This window comes from Talpa europaea, assembly GCF_964194135.1.
Source record: "Talpa europaea genome assembly, chromosome: 11".
NCBI lineage: Eukaryota > Metazoa > Chordata > Mammalia > Eulipotyphla > Talpidae > Talpa > Talpa europaea.
In genome coordinates this window covers 21,604,588-21,621,849 of record NC_140078.1, presented here as the reverse complement: position 1 = coordinate 21,621,849, position 17,262 = coordinate 21,604,588, and the positions used below count along the sequence as shown (strand labels likewise).

At 50.9% G+C, this 17,262-nt stretch overlaps 1 protein-coding gene across 3 annotated transcripts in view; it reads right to left on the bottom strand.

The window, feature by feature from the left end:
• Positions 1-4,479, bottom strand: part of DLGAP4 (DLG associated protein 4) — a gene marked incomplete at both ends in the record, with an annotated part of 74,919 nt that extends 70,440 nt beyond the window's left edge. For all 3 annotated transcript variants that reach the window (XM_084247659.1, XM_084247658.1, XM_084247660.1), the window contains 2 exons: positions 188-429; positions 3,481-4,479. In XM_084247659.1, coding sequence (XP_084103785.1) covers positions 188-429; positions 3,481-4,479 — 1,241 coding nt within the window. The remainder of the gene's footprint in view (positions 1-187; positions 430-3,480) is intronic.
• Between the last annotated feature and the right edge of the window lie 12,783 nt (positions 4,480-17,262).

The following is a 17,262-nucleotide window of genomic DNA, read 5'->3' as shown; positions in this document are numbered from 1 at the left end:
CACAAGCAGCCAGAGCGTCTGGTGGGTGGGACTCAACCCCCAGGTGGTGGCGCTTCCAGGCGAGACTCCCGAGAGCGCAGCGACCTCCCGGGGCGGGCCTCGGAGCCCGACAGGCTCTCCCGGGGGCGGGGACCCCGGGGCCGGGCTGGCAGGGGGCGGGGCCCGCGGGGCGGGGCTGCGCGCTCACCGGCGGGGGTTGCTCTGCTCGCCCAGAGACTGCTGCGTGGCCCTCAGGTAGCTCTGGCGCCGCGCCGCCGTCTTGGGTGAGGGCTTGGGGCTGCCGCCGGACTCGTCGCTGTCCTCATCGCCCATGGCCTTGATGTAGCTGCCGCTGCGCATGCGCCGGCACGGGATGGGGCCCTCGGCCGCCGCGTCCGCGTCGCGCGGGGACAGCAGCGCGGTGCTCCACTCGCCGCCGCCGCCGGGCACCTGGGGAGGGGTGGACAGGCCGCAGGAGGGTGGCAGGGCGGGCAGAGCACACTTCCCGGGGCGCCACCGCCTCCCAGCCTCGGGCCGGGGAATGAGTCGTGGGCGAGAACCCTCAGCTTCCGGCTCTGAAGCTCCCTCATCCCCCTCCGAGATTCAGTCTTTGGGGCTGGGGTAGGTGCCGCCCTGGAGGCCACCCAGCAACAGAGCAGAGCCCTGACTGGGAAGGATACCTGGGTTCCCGCCCTGCCACAGCTTCCCCGTGTGGCCTTCAGGAAATCCCTGCTGCTTTCTGTCCTCAGATTTCTCCATGGATCCCAGGATGGGTGTGCCACATCAAAACGGCCCAGCGCCTCTGATCACAATGGGCCCCACCAGAGCTACCCTTCTGAACCCCCACTGTATTCCCATCACTTCCCCTGCCATCTCAGAGGCTTATAGTCCTCCACACCCTGAGTACTCCCAACCCGATCCTAGGAAGAGGGGCAGGAAAGTCAGAATGAAAGGGAACTGCTAAGCAAATGAAATCTTTTCCTGTTTCCTGCTAAAGAGTCACAGGCCTGGTGCAGTAAATAATGCAAAGTTAGTGTAAATAACAAAGGAGGTGATCTAAAGGAGGTGACATTCTAACACAGTGGGAGCACTGGCCAGGCTGATTGATCTCCCAGGCCATACTCCAGTATCTGCAGTTTTCCCCCTTTTGTCAAGAACTTTTGTGCTCACTGACCCATGTTATCAATATCTGATGGTTGTGTATAAAAGAGACCCTTTGTCTCTGGACCGGTGCTCAGACCTTAAGGGGCTGCCCAGGTCTGGGACCTCATGAGTAATAAAGCTTCTCCTCACCTCACCATTCCTTAAGTACCGCTTGTTCTTCCCCTGCCTGGTAAAAGGCTAGAATTTATTTCTGCAACATAGAGGACCCTAACACTTAAGTATGGAGACAGAGTCCTGGGAGCCAATCAACATGCCTTTTCCCACAGATAATAAACTGAGGTTCAGTCAACAGAGGGGCTTTTGGGACTGGGCAGTCACATGGTGAGCGAGAAAAAAGGGCTATGTTTTCCCAACTGAACCTCAGGCACCCCAGTCATGGAAGAGGTGATAAAGGCACGTGAGGTCACAGCTATGAAAGCAGTCCTGGCCCCAAGGGGTTATGGTGGCAGAATCCAATTGCCGGGCCTCCCCAGCCTTTTTGAGGCAGACTCTGCCAGCTGCTCCAGGACAGCATCCAGCCTATATCCCTGTTACCTAGTACATACTCACATGTGCACACGGTGAGAGGAATTCCCTTACAAGCAAGTACCTCCTGGTGACTGAATGAACATGCCTCGCCAGATACACATAACTCAGGGAACAAGCTCATCCTTCCCACACATACCCATGTCATCAAGGACACACTCCAGTAACTACTTCATTGTGTGTGCCTCCCTCAATGTATATACACCGTGAACACAGATCACATGGCCCTTTTCACACACCAGCAACCACTGCACAGTGGACACCCTCCAACAGAACCCCTCCTCAACACAGTGCACACCCTCACTAGATTTACACCCTTCACCATGGATGCCAACATACACACATTTCTCTGTGTACACAGCAAGCCCGTTCTTCATCATGTGCACAAATGCACACTCCTAGTAACTCTCTGGCACAGGTATCACATCCTTCTTGGTGCTCATATTGCCCTCTGGTTGATCCCCAGCTGAGGAAGGGTCCCTTTCTGGGCTCCCACTGAGGGGGCCCCTTCAACTTTCCCCTGAATACCCTCTTCCCCTGCAGCTGACTTCCCAGCCAGTCACTAAGGCCTGCACATTCTACCTCCCTTACATGTACTTGCTAGTACATCCTCCCTACCTCCATCTTGGGAAGATGACCTTGGACATCTCTGCTCAGAATCTGTTGCTAGCCCAGGCCCCACACCCCTACCTCCTATCACCCAAACAGACAGGACAAATCCCTAGGGCCTGCAGGGTCACACTTTCATGGTGTTTCTGAAGTCTTTTCACATGGCCAGACCAAACCACACTGTTCTGAGATGGAGCCAAGTCACACACCACCCTCTCTATGTCTGTAAATGAAGGAAGTAAATCGAGAACCTCATATACCTTAAATATATACTACTACCTAGATTTCCTTTCCTTCTAGTGAAAAAAAAAGTCTCCCTCTGCCCCTTCCCCTTCCCCATAGTTTCACTGTCTTTGGGATTTTATACAAAATAACAAGAACTCAGGGCTTTGTCAGACTTTGATGTTCATCTGGTTCAAAATGTATCTAATGTGTTCCCAAAGGCTGGCCAGGCCTGTGCTGGCATAGTCCCCAGGATGAGTCGCTTGCTACCTACACAAGCACCCCCTTCCATCTTGACAAGGACTGAAATCTACTTCCTGTAACTTTCATCCACAGTCTGGACTCTGCCCTTGAGAGTCCCCGGGATGTGCAGGAGTCTTGGTGCATAAATGCTACAATAAAGTTAGTTTCCCAAACTGTGTTAGGGCCTCTGGGCTCCTGCAACCCTCTGCACTGCTGTCCATCACATTGTTCGTACTGATATGACTATCTATGCGTCTCTCTCTCCCAGCATCCTAATCATCAGCACTACGTCTTATTTCTAGCTTTGTTCACTTAAGTGTCCACCTGTTCGTCTACCCCCCTGTCCTCTCACATTTCTCAAGCATTTCCTCTTTGCCAGACTGTGTCCCAGCTTTGGGGACACAAAGCCATATCCGAAGTGGTCCCTGTCCCCAAGAAGTCCTGTGCCCTCAAGAAATGCCATGCAACTGCTCCTATAAAGGGGATGGATGGCATAGCTTTCCAGACTTTCCTTCTAAATGGCAGGGACTTTTAATTCCTACTCAGGGCTAAGGCCAGAAAGGCCCTAATAAGTATCTGCTGACAGCACTGATCAGCAGGAGGAATTCCCTTATTAGCAAGTACATCAGCCATGCATACATAGGGGAGTAAACAGAGGCTGAGAGAGAACAACTTTCCAAGTATACCTAGTGCCTTCCTCACACCCCTCTGCCCACCCTATCTCACGCAGGGACTTACCTGCAGGTAGTGGTATGCTAAACCCTGGTGGCAGGATTTGGACTTTAGCAGGCTCTTATCCAAGGTGGCTGAGGTCTTCTGGCAGACCTCGTGGGCATGGCTGAGGGTCAGAGTGGACCAGGAGCCCCGCTTGACATAGTTGGTGTCAGTTCCCACCCCAAGGCTAGGGCAGGTGGCTGGGGGTGCGGGTGGGGGTGGTGGGGCAGTCAGCTCAGCGGTGTTGTTCTTGGCGGCTTTCAGCATGTGCCCACTGATGGTGTTGTAGGCGTGCATGAAATAGCGTGGCTGGCTGCGTTCCGCCTGGCGGCCTAGCGTCATCAGCCCTGAGGCTGGGCCACTGCTGCGGAAGGCGCCAGTCTCGCCGTCCAAGTTGTCATCAGAGCTCCACCATCCAGAGATGTTAGAGCGGCTGCGCCGTTTGGGCTCCCCAGCCTTGGCTCGCTCCTTGCTCTTGGCCCTTCGGCCTTTGCCGTCCTCCAAGCCACCTTTCTTGCTGCCATTGCCACCAATCTTGCCAGCTGTGCCCTCCAGTGAGGGTGCCTTGGTGAAGAAGAGCCGCTGGACAGAATGGACCAGGTGGCGAATGCGGCCAGGACTCTCACCGCGGGCCTTGGCCTCACCGCGGGGGAACTGAAGTGTGCTAAAGCCATCACGGTGGATGGGCAGCTGCTTCTCAAACTGGTCCAGGAGGTTGGCGGGCAGCCGGTTGATCTTGGTGGCCTGGGCATGGCTGGGGAAGGGGCTTTCCTCTGGGACCTCGAAGTGGGAGTTATAGTGGATGCGAGGGAAGGTGCTGCTTGGAGGTGGCAGCTGGTTGTTGAGTGGGAAGAGACCATCCCCTGGTAGAGCATTCTGCCCAGGGAAGCGAGCCTCACGGGCAAAGGCTTCCGTGGGCGACAGCAGATAGGGGTTGCGGTCAGGCCCTGCAAACAGGGGCTCGTGGGGTGGGTCCAGGCTGTCAGAGAGGTGGCGGGGGCGGCTGTCACCGAGGCCTTTCATGATCCCGGGCCTCGGAGCAAGGGCCGTCGCCCTATCGGGGCGCCCGGGTCACGTCTCCCAGGCAGCAACTATCCTGGGGAGAGAAGACAGAGAGGAGTCAGTGGGATTGGGAGGAGACAGAGTGCTGGGAAGGTTAGTCAGACCTCAATAGGCCTCAGGCTTGGGAGGATTTCTGGATTCTTGGTTGCTCTGAACATGGTGGGCCTGAGGACAAGAATACAAAGGGAGTCTGACATACCATGAGTACAAGTGAGAGTTACAATTCAGGCTTGGCAACTATTAAACAAAGTATGTTCTACTCTCCTTTGAAGACTATATCTTCATAATAACTTGGAAAACCAAGTCTGAATTCGCATTTTGTGGTTTCTTCCAAACACGCTAGTGGAATGCGGTGGCGGTGGTGGGGAGCTGCCTCTCCTCCATATTCCTCTCACCTCCGATTGTTCTGTACTATGAGGAGTGGCGCACATGCGTGCACCCCAGCCAGCACATTCAAGTTTATTCCACATTTCCCCCCAAAAAGCCATCCTTCGGCCCTAGGGATGGTCCGACTGGCAGTGCAGGTCACTCCCTGGGAAGATCCCATGCTGGCTCTGGATGCAGGCCTGAGGTCATTCCTTGCATAGGAAATTCCAGGGTGCCCAGTATCCAGAGTGTGGCCAAAGGGAGGGGTGTAGTTCTGGATGGAATGTTCCCTTGGCTCCTGAACACTCCTTGTCTCATAGGGAAGATCAAGGTCAAAAGAAGGCCAGAGAGGCCCTTGCTGTCCTCCATGCCACCTTTGTTGTTCTAAAGAGTAGGGTCCAGGACAGGGGCCCATCTTACCTGGGTCTGTCCAACTCTATTTTAGCAGAGCAAATGTTACATCACATGCAAACCTCTGTTACACCCACACTGTTCCTCAACAAATGTGTACCAAGTGTGAACTCTGGGCCAGGTGCTGGGGCTGCAGACATCAGAAAGGCCAACAAGCCCATTGGCCCATCATTTCTAACTGGGATGAATCAGTGATGGCCACCGCGGAAGAGAGGTCTCAGCCAGTCAATAACGTGAGCACATCGTTGGGACTGGGTGCGCCGGAGAGAGGATGGTGTTAGGTGTGTGCCTCAGTTTCTGTACACTGTGCCTCAGTTTCCCCATCTGCAAAATGGGGCAGTGGGTCCCTCTAGTCAGGACCAGCCTGGAACCACCAGTTCCAAACTTAGGCAGGCCCTTTCCTTTTCAGGACCTCAGTCTTCCCATCTGTACCATAGAGCAGAGGGGAGGTTAGTGAAGTTTCTAAGCTTTGCTTAGTAGTGACCCAATGCTTGGTCTGGCCTGTGTGTCTGACCTACTGAGGATGTGCAATGAGTCAGTGTGGCTGGAGCAGAGCAGGTGAGGGGCAAGGGCTCCCAGAGGGGCTGGGCGAGGTCAGTGTGGACAGACTCTGGTTGAAGCCAAGTGTGGGGGGCAGAGCGACGGCTCCCACCCAAAGATTCCTGTTCCTAATCCTCAGAATCTATGATTGTATTATTGTCAGAAGGCAGTTTGGGGCCTCCCCTGGTGGCACAGCGGTTGAGCGCTGGGCTGTGAAGCTGCCCGCAGCCTCTGCAGCGCCGGTTCGATCCCCGGCCACCAGCGAGAGTCCCACATGGCGCGCAGACCTTTCCTGCCGTGCCCGCTGCTACCCTCAGCAGTGTGTTTCATCGGACTGCCTGTTCTGTACCCCACTCTGTCCCTGGTGAATCCTCTCACCCTCCCACGCTTCTGACTGTACCCAGTGCTTGTATAAATAACTAAATAAATCTTTTAAAAAAAACGCAGTTTGTAGATGTGATTCAGAATCTTGAGATGGGGAGATTATCCTGGATTATCCAGCAGGGCAATTTAATCACGTGTCCTTGTAAGAGGATAGGTGTAAGGGCCGAAGTCAGAGAAGGAAACATGGAGTCTGGAGCAGAGGTCTGAGTGATCATGAGCCAAGGGATGTGGGCAGCCCTTAGCAGCTGGGAGAATCAAGGAGGCAGATTCTCCCCAAAAGCCTCCTGAAGGAATGCAGCCCTGTGACCCATTTGAGACTTCTGACCTCTAGCATTGTACATAATAAATCTGTGTTGTTTTAAACCACTAAGTATGTGGTCATTTGTTACAACACTTAAGATAACACTACACCAAGCAAGGATTCAGGTATCTGAGACCCTCCCTACCCCTCAGAGTAGCTTTTGAGGCAGAACCCCAGACCCCACCCTACACTGGGCAAAACTTCCATCTTATAGATAGGGAAACTGAGGCTCTCAGAGGGAAGACCTTCCCCAAGATCATAAAATGAGTCCAGAGGCTGAGGCAGATTGGCACCCAGGCTCTTCCTACTCTTCCAGAGAGGAACTGCAATTGTTACCCTCAGCTGGCTGGCCCCGAGACCCACAAGGATCTCACAGTTCCTGGGACCCAGTCAATTGCAAGATAATCAGTGCCCTCAACCTCCCAAGCTCAAAGACTTCCAGAGTCCACCTGGCTCAAATTCTCCCTCTTCTTTGCCACAGTCCCTCCTTGCCTGCAGGAGCTTGATGGAGCCCACTCCTGGAGCCCAGGGCACTTTAGTGAGGTCCTGGGGCTGAGCTGCTTCCTTGGAAATGTCTCTACTTCCACCAGCAGCTTGTCAGTGAATTTATCCCCAGCCTGGAAAGGAAGTCTGCTGACTGACATCTTTATCTTCAGACCCTCATAACAGCCATATGAGATAGGGGGCCATTAGCTCCCTTTTACAGATGGGGAACCTGAGGCTGAGAGAAGCAGTTCTAGCTAAGGTGAAATCACTAACTTCAGTGTCCTGGACAGTCAAAGGTCCTCTTCTACCCTAGACAACTCCCTCTGGGAAAATTTCTCCTCGAAGACAATTACAGGCAAATATTAAACCACCCCCATATCCCTTCTACTCCTCCTGTTTTCTTGGTCTTCTCACATCCTCTGAGGGCCACAGTGATCTTGAGACTCCAGGGCCTGGCCCCCTTGGCTGTTCAGCTGGAGAACTGTGGGTGTGGCAATATGTCCTTGATGCCCACTCACGTAAAACCAGTGCTACAGAAAACTGAGAACACTGTTTGCAAACATAGACCGTTCACTCAGCAGGGGCCCGACTCCCTAGAAATGCTGTAGGTGGAGAGGGTTGGTCCCCAGAGTAGAAGACAGCTACAGAGCCCTGCCCCCACAGCGCACGCTACACTCAATTGTCCCAGTGAGAAGTCCGTTTCCATTTCACATCACAGGTGCTACCAAAGCAGGAATCCAGGGTTGTCCCAGGAGGACTGTGTGTGCCTGGGCCCAGGGCCACCTCCCTGGTTGTGCATCTGCCAAATGAGGCCAGGAGGTGGGAGCCAGGGAAGGCGAGGGAAAATGCTGGGTGAGCTGTGGAGTACTGACACAGGCTCCGTCCCCTGGGGACAAACCTTACAGACTTGGAAGGGAAGGCTCTACCTGCCCAGTCCTGGTGGTCTGGACTAATGAGGCTCTTTCCTGACTGGTAAGGAAAACAGGTAGGCCCCTGCCTTGGAGGTACCTCTGGGATTACAGAAGGAAAGTGGAGCTGCTGCCTTAAAGGAAGAGTTCCAGAGACTGGCAAGATACTTCAATGACCACAAGTGATCTCCCAGCTGATGTCCTTCCTGTAACAGGGCCCTCATGGTTCAGTCTCTTCCTCTGGCTTCTGGGGCCTACATGTCTGTCCTTCTCTCCTTAAGTGCCAGTGCATCCCAGCACTCTGGTTAGGCCCATAATGACTCTGTTGCAGTAAAATATTTCAATGTCACCCAGTGGGTCTCAAGCCAAACACCCGCACGCCTTCTTTGAATTCTTCCTTCTGCTAACCTTCTGTGTCCTTCCCCCAAGTAACAGCCCCCACTGTTTCTGGCAAATGATTCTGGTGTAGGTGGAGCCGGCTCTACCCCAGAACCCCAGGGTTCCCACAGGACCCAAGCCTGGCCAATCAAAGCCTGGTATCCTTGAGTATGGATTGGCTCAGAGATGGAGACAGGATCCTTGCTAGTCAGTGAGTGGGTGTTGGCCCGGGGTTATGGCTGAACTCTGGGGAAAGAGGCACCCTTCTTTCTATCAGTATTCCTGTGCTTGGCAAGTGTCAGCCTGGAGTCCTTCGTTAAGATCTTTCCTGTTGTCTTATATATGTGAGGCAAGAGTCTTTCTGCTTAAGTTTCAGCTGGATTTCCGTCTCTTTCAACAAGAGCCTGACTGGTACAGCTGTGGCCATGGGGATCCCACCTGCATCTCCCGTGGTCTCACCACTGTGATAGCCAATGACTGACTTCCAACTGTTAGCATCTGCAACCCTGCAGGGGGCTCTCTTTAGCAGCTAAATGCTGCTTCGCTCATACATGGCCAGCAAGATCTGCAGGAGGATTAGTGACCCCCTGACCTGGCAGCAGCTCTCAACTAGCACCTGTTCCTATTGGTGGGTTGGCGTGTAAATATCCCACCTCCAGGGGTTAAAGACGGCGCTATCAAGCTACTGCCAGCCACTGCAGCATGAGTTCAATCCCCGGCCCGGGCAGGGAGCTAACCCACATGGCACAGCAGACCTCTCCTGTCTCGCCCGCTGCTCCCCTCAGCAGTGTAATTCAGTATAGTTCTCAAACATCAAACCCATCTCCCATGACCCACTCCCAAAGTTGGGGTCCAGAATATTCTCCTTCCTTTAACCCTTTGCCCATCTTTGTGAGTTGGAAACATAATTTATTTATCTTATGACTTTCTGCTAGTCTAAAAATGTGTCCATGGGAAAAGGCATATTTTCCCCCTGAGTACATACTTGGCTTCATACCATCGATTTTATTTCTCCATAGGTTATTCTCCCTTTAAAAAATAAAAAAACTGAAATTTTTTCACATAACATAAGCTAACCACTTTAAAGCATACGATTCACAATGCTGTGTATCCAATCCTTCCAACTAGTTGCATAACATTTGCAGAATGCCAAGGAAAAGCTCTATATCCAATAAGCAGTCACTCCGTTTCCCACCTCTTTCCAGCCTTGGCAACTGCCAATCAGTTTTCCATGGATTTCAGTCTGTCTCTATGGATTTACTTATTTCCCAATGGCTTCATTTTTATTGTGGTATAATATACATAACTTAAATCTGCCATTTTGACCATTTGTGGTAAACCACCACTATTATCTACGTCCAAACTTTTCACACCCCAAACAGAAAATCTAACCAGTAAGCAATAACTCCTTACTCTCCTCCTTCCCCCAGACCCTGGTAGCTTCTAATCTACTTTTGGTCTCTATGAATTTGCCTATTCTAGATAGTTCATGTAACTGGAATCATACATTTTCTTTTTGTGTCTGGTTTATTTCACTTAATGCATTTTCAAGGTTTATCCATGTTGGAGCATGTATCAGAACTTCATTCCTTTTAGTGGCTGAATAATATTTCATTTTAGGTAGACAGCACATTTTCTTTGTCCATTCATCTGATGGACATTTGGGTTGTTTCTACCTTTTGTTATTATGGATGTTACAATGAGCACTGGCATGCAAATATCTATTTGAGTCCTTGCTTTCAATTCTTTTGGATACACCCAGGAATGGAATTGCTGAGTGTCTCTCTCTCTCTCTCTCTCTCTCTCTCTCTCTCTCACACACACACACACACACACACACACACACACACACACACACACACACATATCCATGCACAAACTCGCACGCACAGCATAGCTGGGTCATTTGGTAATTCTATGTTTAACTTTTTGAGGAACCTTCTAAACTGTTTTCCACAGTGGCTACATCATTCCCTCCAGCAATGTTAGGGAATTCCAATTTCTCCATATCCTCCCCAATATTTGTTATTTTTTTCCTTTTTTATTTATTATGTCCATCTCAGTAGGTGTGACTGGTGTCTCATTGTGGTTTTGATCTACATTTCTCTGTTGACTAATTATGTTGAGCATCATTTCACGTGCTTATTGGCCATTTGTATATCTTCTCTGGAAGAATGTTAGTTTATGTCCTTTGCCCATTTTTTAACTGGGTGGTTGTCATTTTTGTTGTTAAGTTTTATGAGTTCCTTGTATATTATGGGCATTAGACATTTATCAGATATGAGCTGCAAATATTTTGTCCCTATAGGTTTTTTAATATTTTTATTTATATATTTTTAAAATCGTTTTTCATTCTCCTCTCAAGTGTAATCCCCATAAAATTACCACCACCAAGACACCATGAACTGTCACCATAGACTCTTGTGTTCTTTCCTTCCCCGTTTTGATCCCCCTCCCTCCTGCTCCTCAGCTGAATGCCTCCGATTTATAGTTTCCCTGCTAGTTTTGTCTTTTCCTACAGATTTTTGATAGGTAGTGTTTTTCAGCTTTGGTGGAATGGACACTCACTTTTGCCTTCCTCACTAGCACTGATGGCCGCCCCTTCCTCCTTCCCCCTTCCCGCCCCTGGCCTGTTAGCTCCATCAAGAACATGGGTCCATGGGCCTCCCCTGGTGGCGCAGCAGTTGAGCTCTGGGCTGTGAAGCTGCCCACAGCCTCTGCAGCGCTGGTTCGATCCCCGGCCGCTGGGCGAGGGTCCCACATGGTGCGCAGACCTCTCCTGCCACGCCCTCTGTTCCCCTCAGCAGTGTACTTCAGTCCTTTTGCCTGTTCTGCTCCCCGCTCTGGCTCTGGTGAATTCTCTCACCCTTCCGCACTTCTGACTGTACCCAGTGCTTGTATAAATAAAAATTTAAATAAATAAATAAATAAATGAATGAATAAATCTTTAAAAAAAACAAAACAAAACAAAACAAAACATGGGTCCATGTTCCCATAACCTCCTTGTGGAGCGGGAGTTGGTTCTTATCTGAAGGGGTGAGGGGGACAGGAATGAGCATTCTGGGGAGGGACGTGCAGTGGGTGCTGTGGTGGCTGCCCAAGTCTCCCATTTAGGACTGAGGCGCTCCAGTCTCCAGTTGCCAAGAGCCCTGGCTGCTGACAGTTCACAGCTGGGTACCTGCCAGAACCTGGCTCTCAGCCAAAGGGAGATGCCCCACCCAAGGTTACACTCCTTCCCCAGGGGCAGCTTGTGTCCAGTACTGGGTTGATATGCTGGCACCATAGCCTGGTACCTTTGCCCCAATTCAGAGCAAAAGGACCATCCAGTTCCAGAGTTCCTGAAGGATTAGCTGAGAATTCTGTTGTGACAACATCTCTATGTTCATCCCCTCCCTCCCCCCAATGCCACACCCCTCACCTGTCACATGTAACCCTCAGAGCATGTTTCCTGGGGAACCTGACAGATAACAGGACACAACTAGGTTCTACTTCTTTCCCTCCTTATCCCAGGACATTCAACAATTTGACTATTCCTTCTAAGCCTCCATTTCCTCTTCTATAATATGGGGTGAAGATCCTCACTTAACTGTGATGTCATGTAGACATCTGGCACTCAGGTGCTTGACAACTATCAGTCATGCTCCCCTCCTTGCCCCGGTGCACTTGGGCACAGGCAAGGCCATGGCTTCCAGGGCGGGGATGCTCATAGTGTAGTAGAAAGTGTTTGTAGATGAATATGGACTAAAATCCTGGCTCTGCCCTTTCCTTGTTGTGACCTCGGGTTGGTTCCTTCCTTCTCTGGCCTCAGTTTCTACCTCTTGGCAGTAGGGGTTTGAAAGAGGGTGGTCTGGGTATCTGATCACACTGACTCCCTCTGAACTCTCTGGCTCTGAACCCTAGTCACCCAACATCCAGGGGTGACAGAAGCCTCACCTTGGGGAGGTCTTAAAATAGGCAGGCCTCAGCCTTGCAGGAGAAGCAGCTGGCTGCCTCACACTGCCTTTGTCTCTGAGCTATACTTAGGCCTATCCGTGTGCCCATAATTACCTCTCATTAATATAAGCCTCATTGCCCTCATGGAAACATGGAGGAACCAGTAGAGCTGCTGCCTCCCTAGGAGGCTTCCCTGCTCTGTGATGCCTTAGTGTCTGTAGCCACTACTCCCACCTACACAGAGTGGGGCCTCCTTGCCCTATCCAGTTCACCCTGGAGCCAGAATTGGCCTGTGAGCATGTAAGAGCTAATTAGGGACGAGGCCAGAAACAGAATCCATCATAGCTCTTTCTGAAGCAAAACTCACCTGACTGCATAAGTCCCCTAATCTAGAAACTTCTGTGGATCCCTCCTGCTCCTAAGTCCTAATTTCTTGGTGTGACAACCAAGAGCCTTGCTGATGTAAAACCCCCAACCCCCTTTCAGATATCACCAACCCCATTTCCATTACTGACAGTCCCTCTTTAAATGAATCCAATCCCTTACTATTCGCCACTCATACCTTCTGTATTTAGTGCTACCAGAGAGGCTGGTTTTGTCTAAAGTTGCAGTAACAGAGACAGAGAATCTAAATGAAAGAAGGAGATGGTCCTACTGAATGCTGAGCCCTGTTGGTAACAGAGACACAGACAACTAGAGAGAGCACAGGGGAGGATGAGTACAGTGATGAAAGCCTGGAAATGATGTGGGTGAATGGCCGAACACTGGGGGGGATGTTCACAGAAGTCCATGGAGGACACTGTCACTTCCTTAGGACTCTGAAGGGATGATGTGTAGAAGGGTAAGGATGAGCTTTTTTGGGTCTCAGAGTCTTACTGGTGGCTGGGTACAGGTAGAGGTAGAGAGAGGCAGGCCAGGCTCCTGTGACTTGTTTCTTCCCACTCTCCTAAATCTCTTGCAACACCTACTCCATCTCTTGCTGGCTTCTCCTCCTCTGACCTCTAAACACAGAAGAACTGGGTGCTTCTGTCTACACACTCTCTCCTGCTGATCTCATCCAGATTCATGGCTTTAAACAATACGTTATCTGACAACTCCTAAATTTACATCTTCCACCCAATCTCAAACACCAACTCATATCTTTAACTGCTTCCTTGACATCTCAGGTTGATGTCTGACAGGCCCAAAATCAAATGCCTGATCTCTCATCCACCCTGATTTGTTCTTCCCACAGTCTGCCCCAATTCATGACAATAGGAGCCTCCTGTTCGCGCAGGTCAGACACCTTGGAACCATCCTTGACTCCTCTCTCACCCTCTACATTCCATTCAACAGCAAATCCTACAAACACAACTCCACCTATAACATATCCTGGAATCCTACCACCTCCATGCCCTGCCCGGGGCCAGGCTCCAATTGTCTCTCCTGCAGATGACAACTCCCAAGACCCTTAAACTCAGCCAGTCTTCTTACTTCTTCTTGCTTTTTTCCAGCCTCATTTGCTGCCACTACTCCCTTGAGCCTCCACTTCCTGGAGCATGATCGTTAGTTCCTGTCTTCGGGGTTTTGCCCTTATCAGTCTAGTTACTGGAGATGATCTGCACCCTCTGAGCACATAACTACCTTCACTTCATTCAGGTCTCAGCACACAGGCTATCTCTGCAGAGAGGCCAGTACGGCCTCTGTCCAAAGCAGTCGCTCACTTGCCAGCCCTTTCTGCTCCACACCCTTATTTATGTCTGATGGAGGTTGGAACAACAAAGATAAGGTCTGTCACCAGCAGTCAGCACAGGGCCTGGATGCAGGACTGACTCATTGCTTGCGCTAAGTGAAAGAGTGGCAGAGGGTCTTGAGGGTGCCTGGAAATGAACCGGAAAGGGAGGCAGCTGCAGGCTAATCACAGAGATCCTTTACTGTATACCTTTACTGCATGCAGTGCTCACGGTATACCAGGCACTTCTATATGTGAGCTCATTTAATCCTTACTGAAGCTCTTCCTGGTGGAAATGATGAATCCATGCTGGTGGTCAGCCTTCAACTCTGGCGATCCCCACCTCCCTGTACCTACATCCTTGTGTGCCCACCCCCCATTCCAACATGAGCAGGGTTGACTGTGTAACTTACAAGACATTGTGGAAATGACTGGTAGGCAGGGCAGAAAAGTCACTGCTGCCTTGCTCTTCTGGGTCACTGGCCCCAGGGTTAGTCAGCTGCCAAGGACACTCACGCAGGTCCACATGGGGAGGTGCTGAAGCCTCTTGCTCACAGTCAGCGCTAACCTGCTAATCAGTGCTAACCAGCCCTAGTGAGGACTTCAAGTGACTGCAGCCCTAGCTGATGAACCAGATGGCAAAGTCATGAGAGACCCTGGGCCAGAACCACCCACCTGGACTGCTCCTGGGTTCCTGACTCTCAGAAATGTGTGAGGTAATACATACTTATTGTTTTAAGCTGCTGTCAAGTTTTGATATCTTTTATGCAGAAATAAGTAATGAATACACTCAAGTTAGAGGAGAAAAAGCAGCTCAGGTGGCTCACGTCACCTACTCTAGGCCCACAACTGATGGGGGTGTGACTCAATATGTCCCTTGAGCCCACATTCCATGGCCTTGCCCACTGGGCTGAGGTTCCAGGATCCTTTTCATCTATGACGGATCCATTATCCTGATGGATTCAAGGTCCAAATTGTTTTCAGCCTAAGTCGGTGTCCATAGCAACTGTTTGAAAAGCATGACATTCTATCAACTGGTTGTTTGGTCAACAAAACAGCAGGTGATGGCTCAAGCAGATATCCCTAGATGGACTGCTTGGGATGTAAGGCTGATAGGGTTTCCATCTTGGGTCCTCTCCTTCCCTTGAAGCCAAATTTCTGTGAACTCTGAACACAGGGCCTGGGATGTGGGTGCTGCACTGCCTCTGGAGTGAGGGAGTACAGAGTTGGGGTCCAGTGGGGACAGGGATGCCTAGCAGGAATATAAATCTTCCTGGTCTCAGTTAAAACTTTGGAGGTCAAAGGGTCACACATCTTGGCGTGGTAGATACAGAAATGATAGCATGACCTAGAGCATCAGAACAAAATAACTACAAAGGCTACTAGAGCCACATAATCACCCTTTAAAAGAGCCCCCAAATAGAATCCCTCTGTAGTTCCCTTACACCCCTTCAAGGTCTCCTCTGACCGTCAGGCTAAACTCCAGTTTCCTTACCCTGATACAGCCATGCTGGCCTCCTCATTCAAGTTATGTTTCTGACACTAAATACTAAATGAATGAGATAGTCAGACAGACAGAGCCGCAAAGGGAGAGGAGCTGAAGAGGGCTGGGGCTGACCTACAGAAGGAGAGGAGAGAGTTGATTGTTGGGCTGCCACAGTCCCCTTTCTTGCTTCTTCTCTATGTCTGGGTCCCACATAGTCTGGGCTGGTGTTTCCATTGCCCAGAACCTTCCTGAACATGTTCTATCTCTAGCCTCTGTCCATGCTTAATATTCTTGAAACTCAGAAGAGAGATATCCCTTCCTCCAAGAAGTCTTCCCTGACCTTGCCAGTCAGGGTAAGGCTTCCTCTGGGTTTCCCTGTGATGGGAAGTAAAACTCTAAGGAATTGCCAACAGTCATGAGTGATCCTCTGTCCAGAAGAAGGCCCCAGCACAGAGTTGGCACTTGTAAATGTTGATGCATGAGTGGTGACATAAGGGTTGACATATGAGTCAGTTACCGAACCTCCTTGAGTCTAGGGTTTCAAAGGGTGGCTGGGAGAGACAGGTAAATGGCTTGGCACACCCCTGGCACAGTAAGCATTTCTACAAGTATTCACTGTTACTATCCTTATTGATGGGGCTGGGCCACAGGAGGAACTCAGGGTGCCAGAGGGAGTGTGGGCTCTGGAGGCAGAAATGACTGGGCACCATCCTTGTTTAGCCTCTTAGACGTTCAGAGAGGGAATGGAATTTGGCCAGAATGACACAGCATGTTGGTAGCAGCTGGGATTTAAACCCAGGCTCTGGACTCACATTCCTAGGCCAGTGCTCTATGGAGGTCTCAAGCCAATAAGGGCTGAGTATCCCTTACCCCTCTTTATGTTTCCAGAACTCAACTGTCTAGATCTGGGTTTGGTTAAACTTAAGTAGAATTAAGTACAAATGGAAATTCAGTTTCTCACTTGCTGTAACCACACTGCCAGTAATCAAAGGCCACACCAGCCCAGTGGCTACCAGAAGCACAGTGCGGCCATGGATCATATCATCAGCACAGACAGTTCTATGGGCAGCCCTGGCCTACATCTTGGCCACTACCTATGATGCCCATGATACTTACTTGGGCTGGGGATTGGGGGGTGGACAGAGATGGGGTCTCAGCCATTGGCAGTCCCCTCAAAAGCCCATGAATTGTGGAGTGTTGTTCAGCATGGAACTTGTCTTGTCTCGTTCAGACTGCTCATGCTATGCTTTGCTAACTGGGCTCAGGCAGGGGCTGGGACTCACCCAAGGCCACACAGCAGGTGGAGCCTGTGAGGGGCTCAGGTCTCCTGACACTCTGTTTGCTGTGTCCTAGAACCCCACTGCTCAGGCTGCAGAGTCAGCAGCCAGGCCACGCTTGGCAGAGGTGCTGGTCAACAGAAATGCCTTTTTGCTGATGAACAAACGCCAAAAAACCACTCTGGGATGGACAGTGGGGGACAGTCGGCAGAGCCAGTGCCCATCAGCCCCATGATCCACTGCCCAGGTCACACTGGGACAACTATAGGGCTGGGAAAATGGCAGGCAGGGTTCATCTCCCCTTCCCATCCCAGCAGGGTCTGAAGAGACCTCAATAACCACCCTCTCCTCTCACAGCCACTTCAAGTATTTGTTACTGTGCTCTCATAGTGGCTGGGACCCTCAGTCTTGGCTAACTCACCTGAGGGGACCCCCCCAACTTCAGTTTTCTCATTTGGAAATAGAGATGACAATCCCAACTTGTGTGGGGCCAACAGGACTAACTGGATGGGAGTGTGTTTGACAATTAGCGGCACTGAAGTGGAGAGAAAACATGTTTTGGA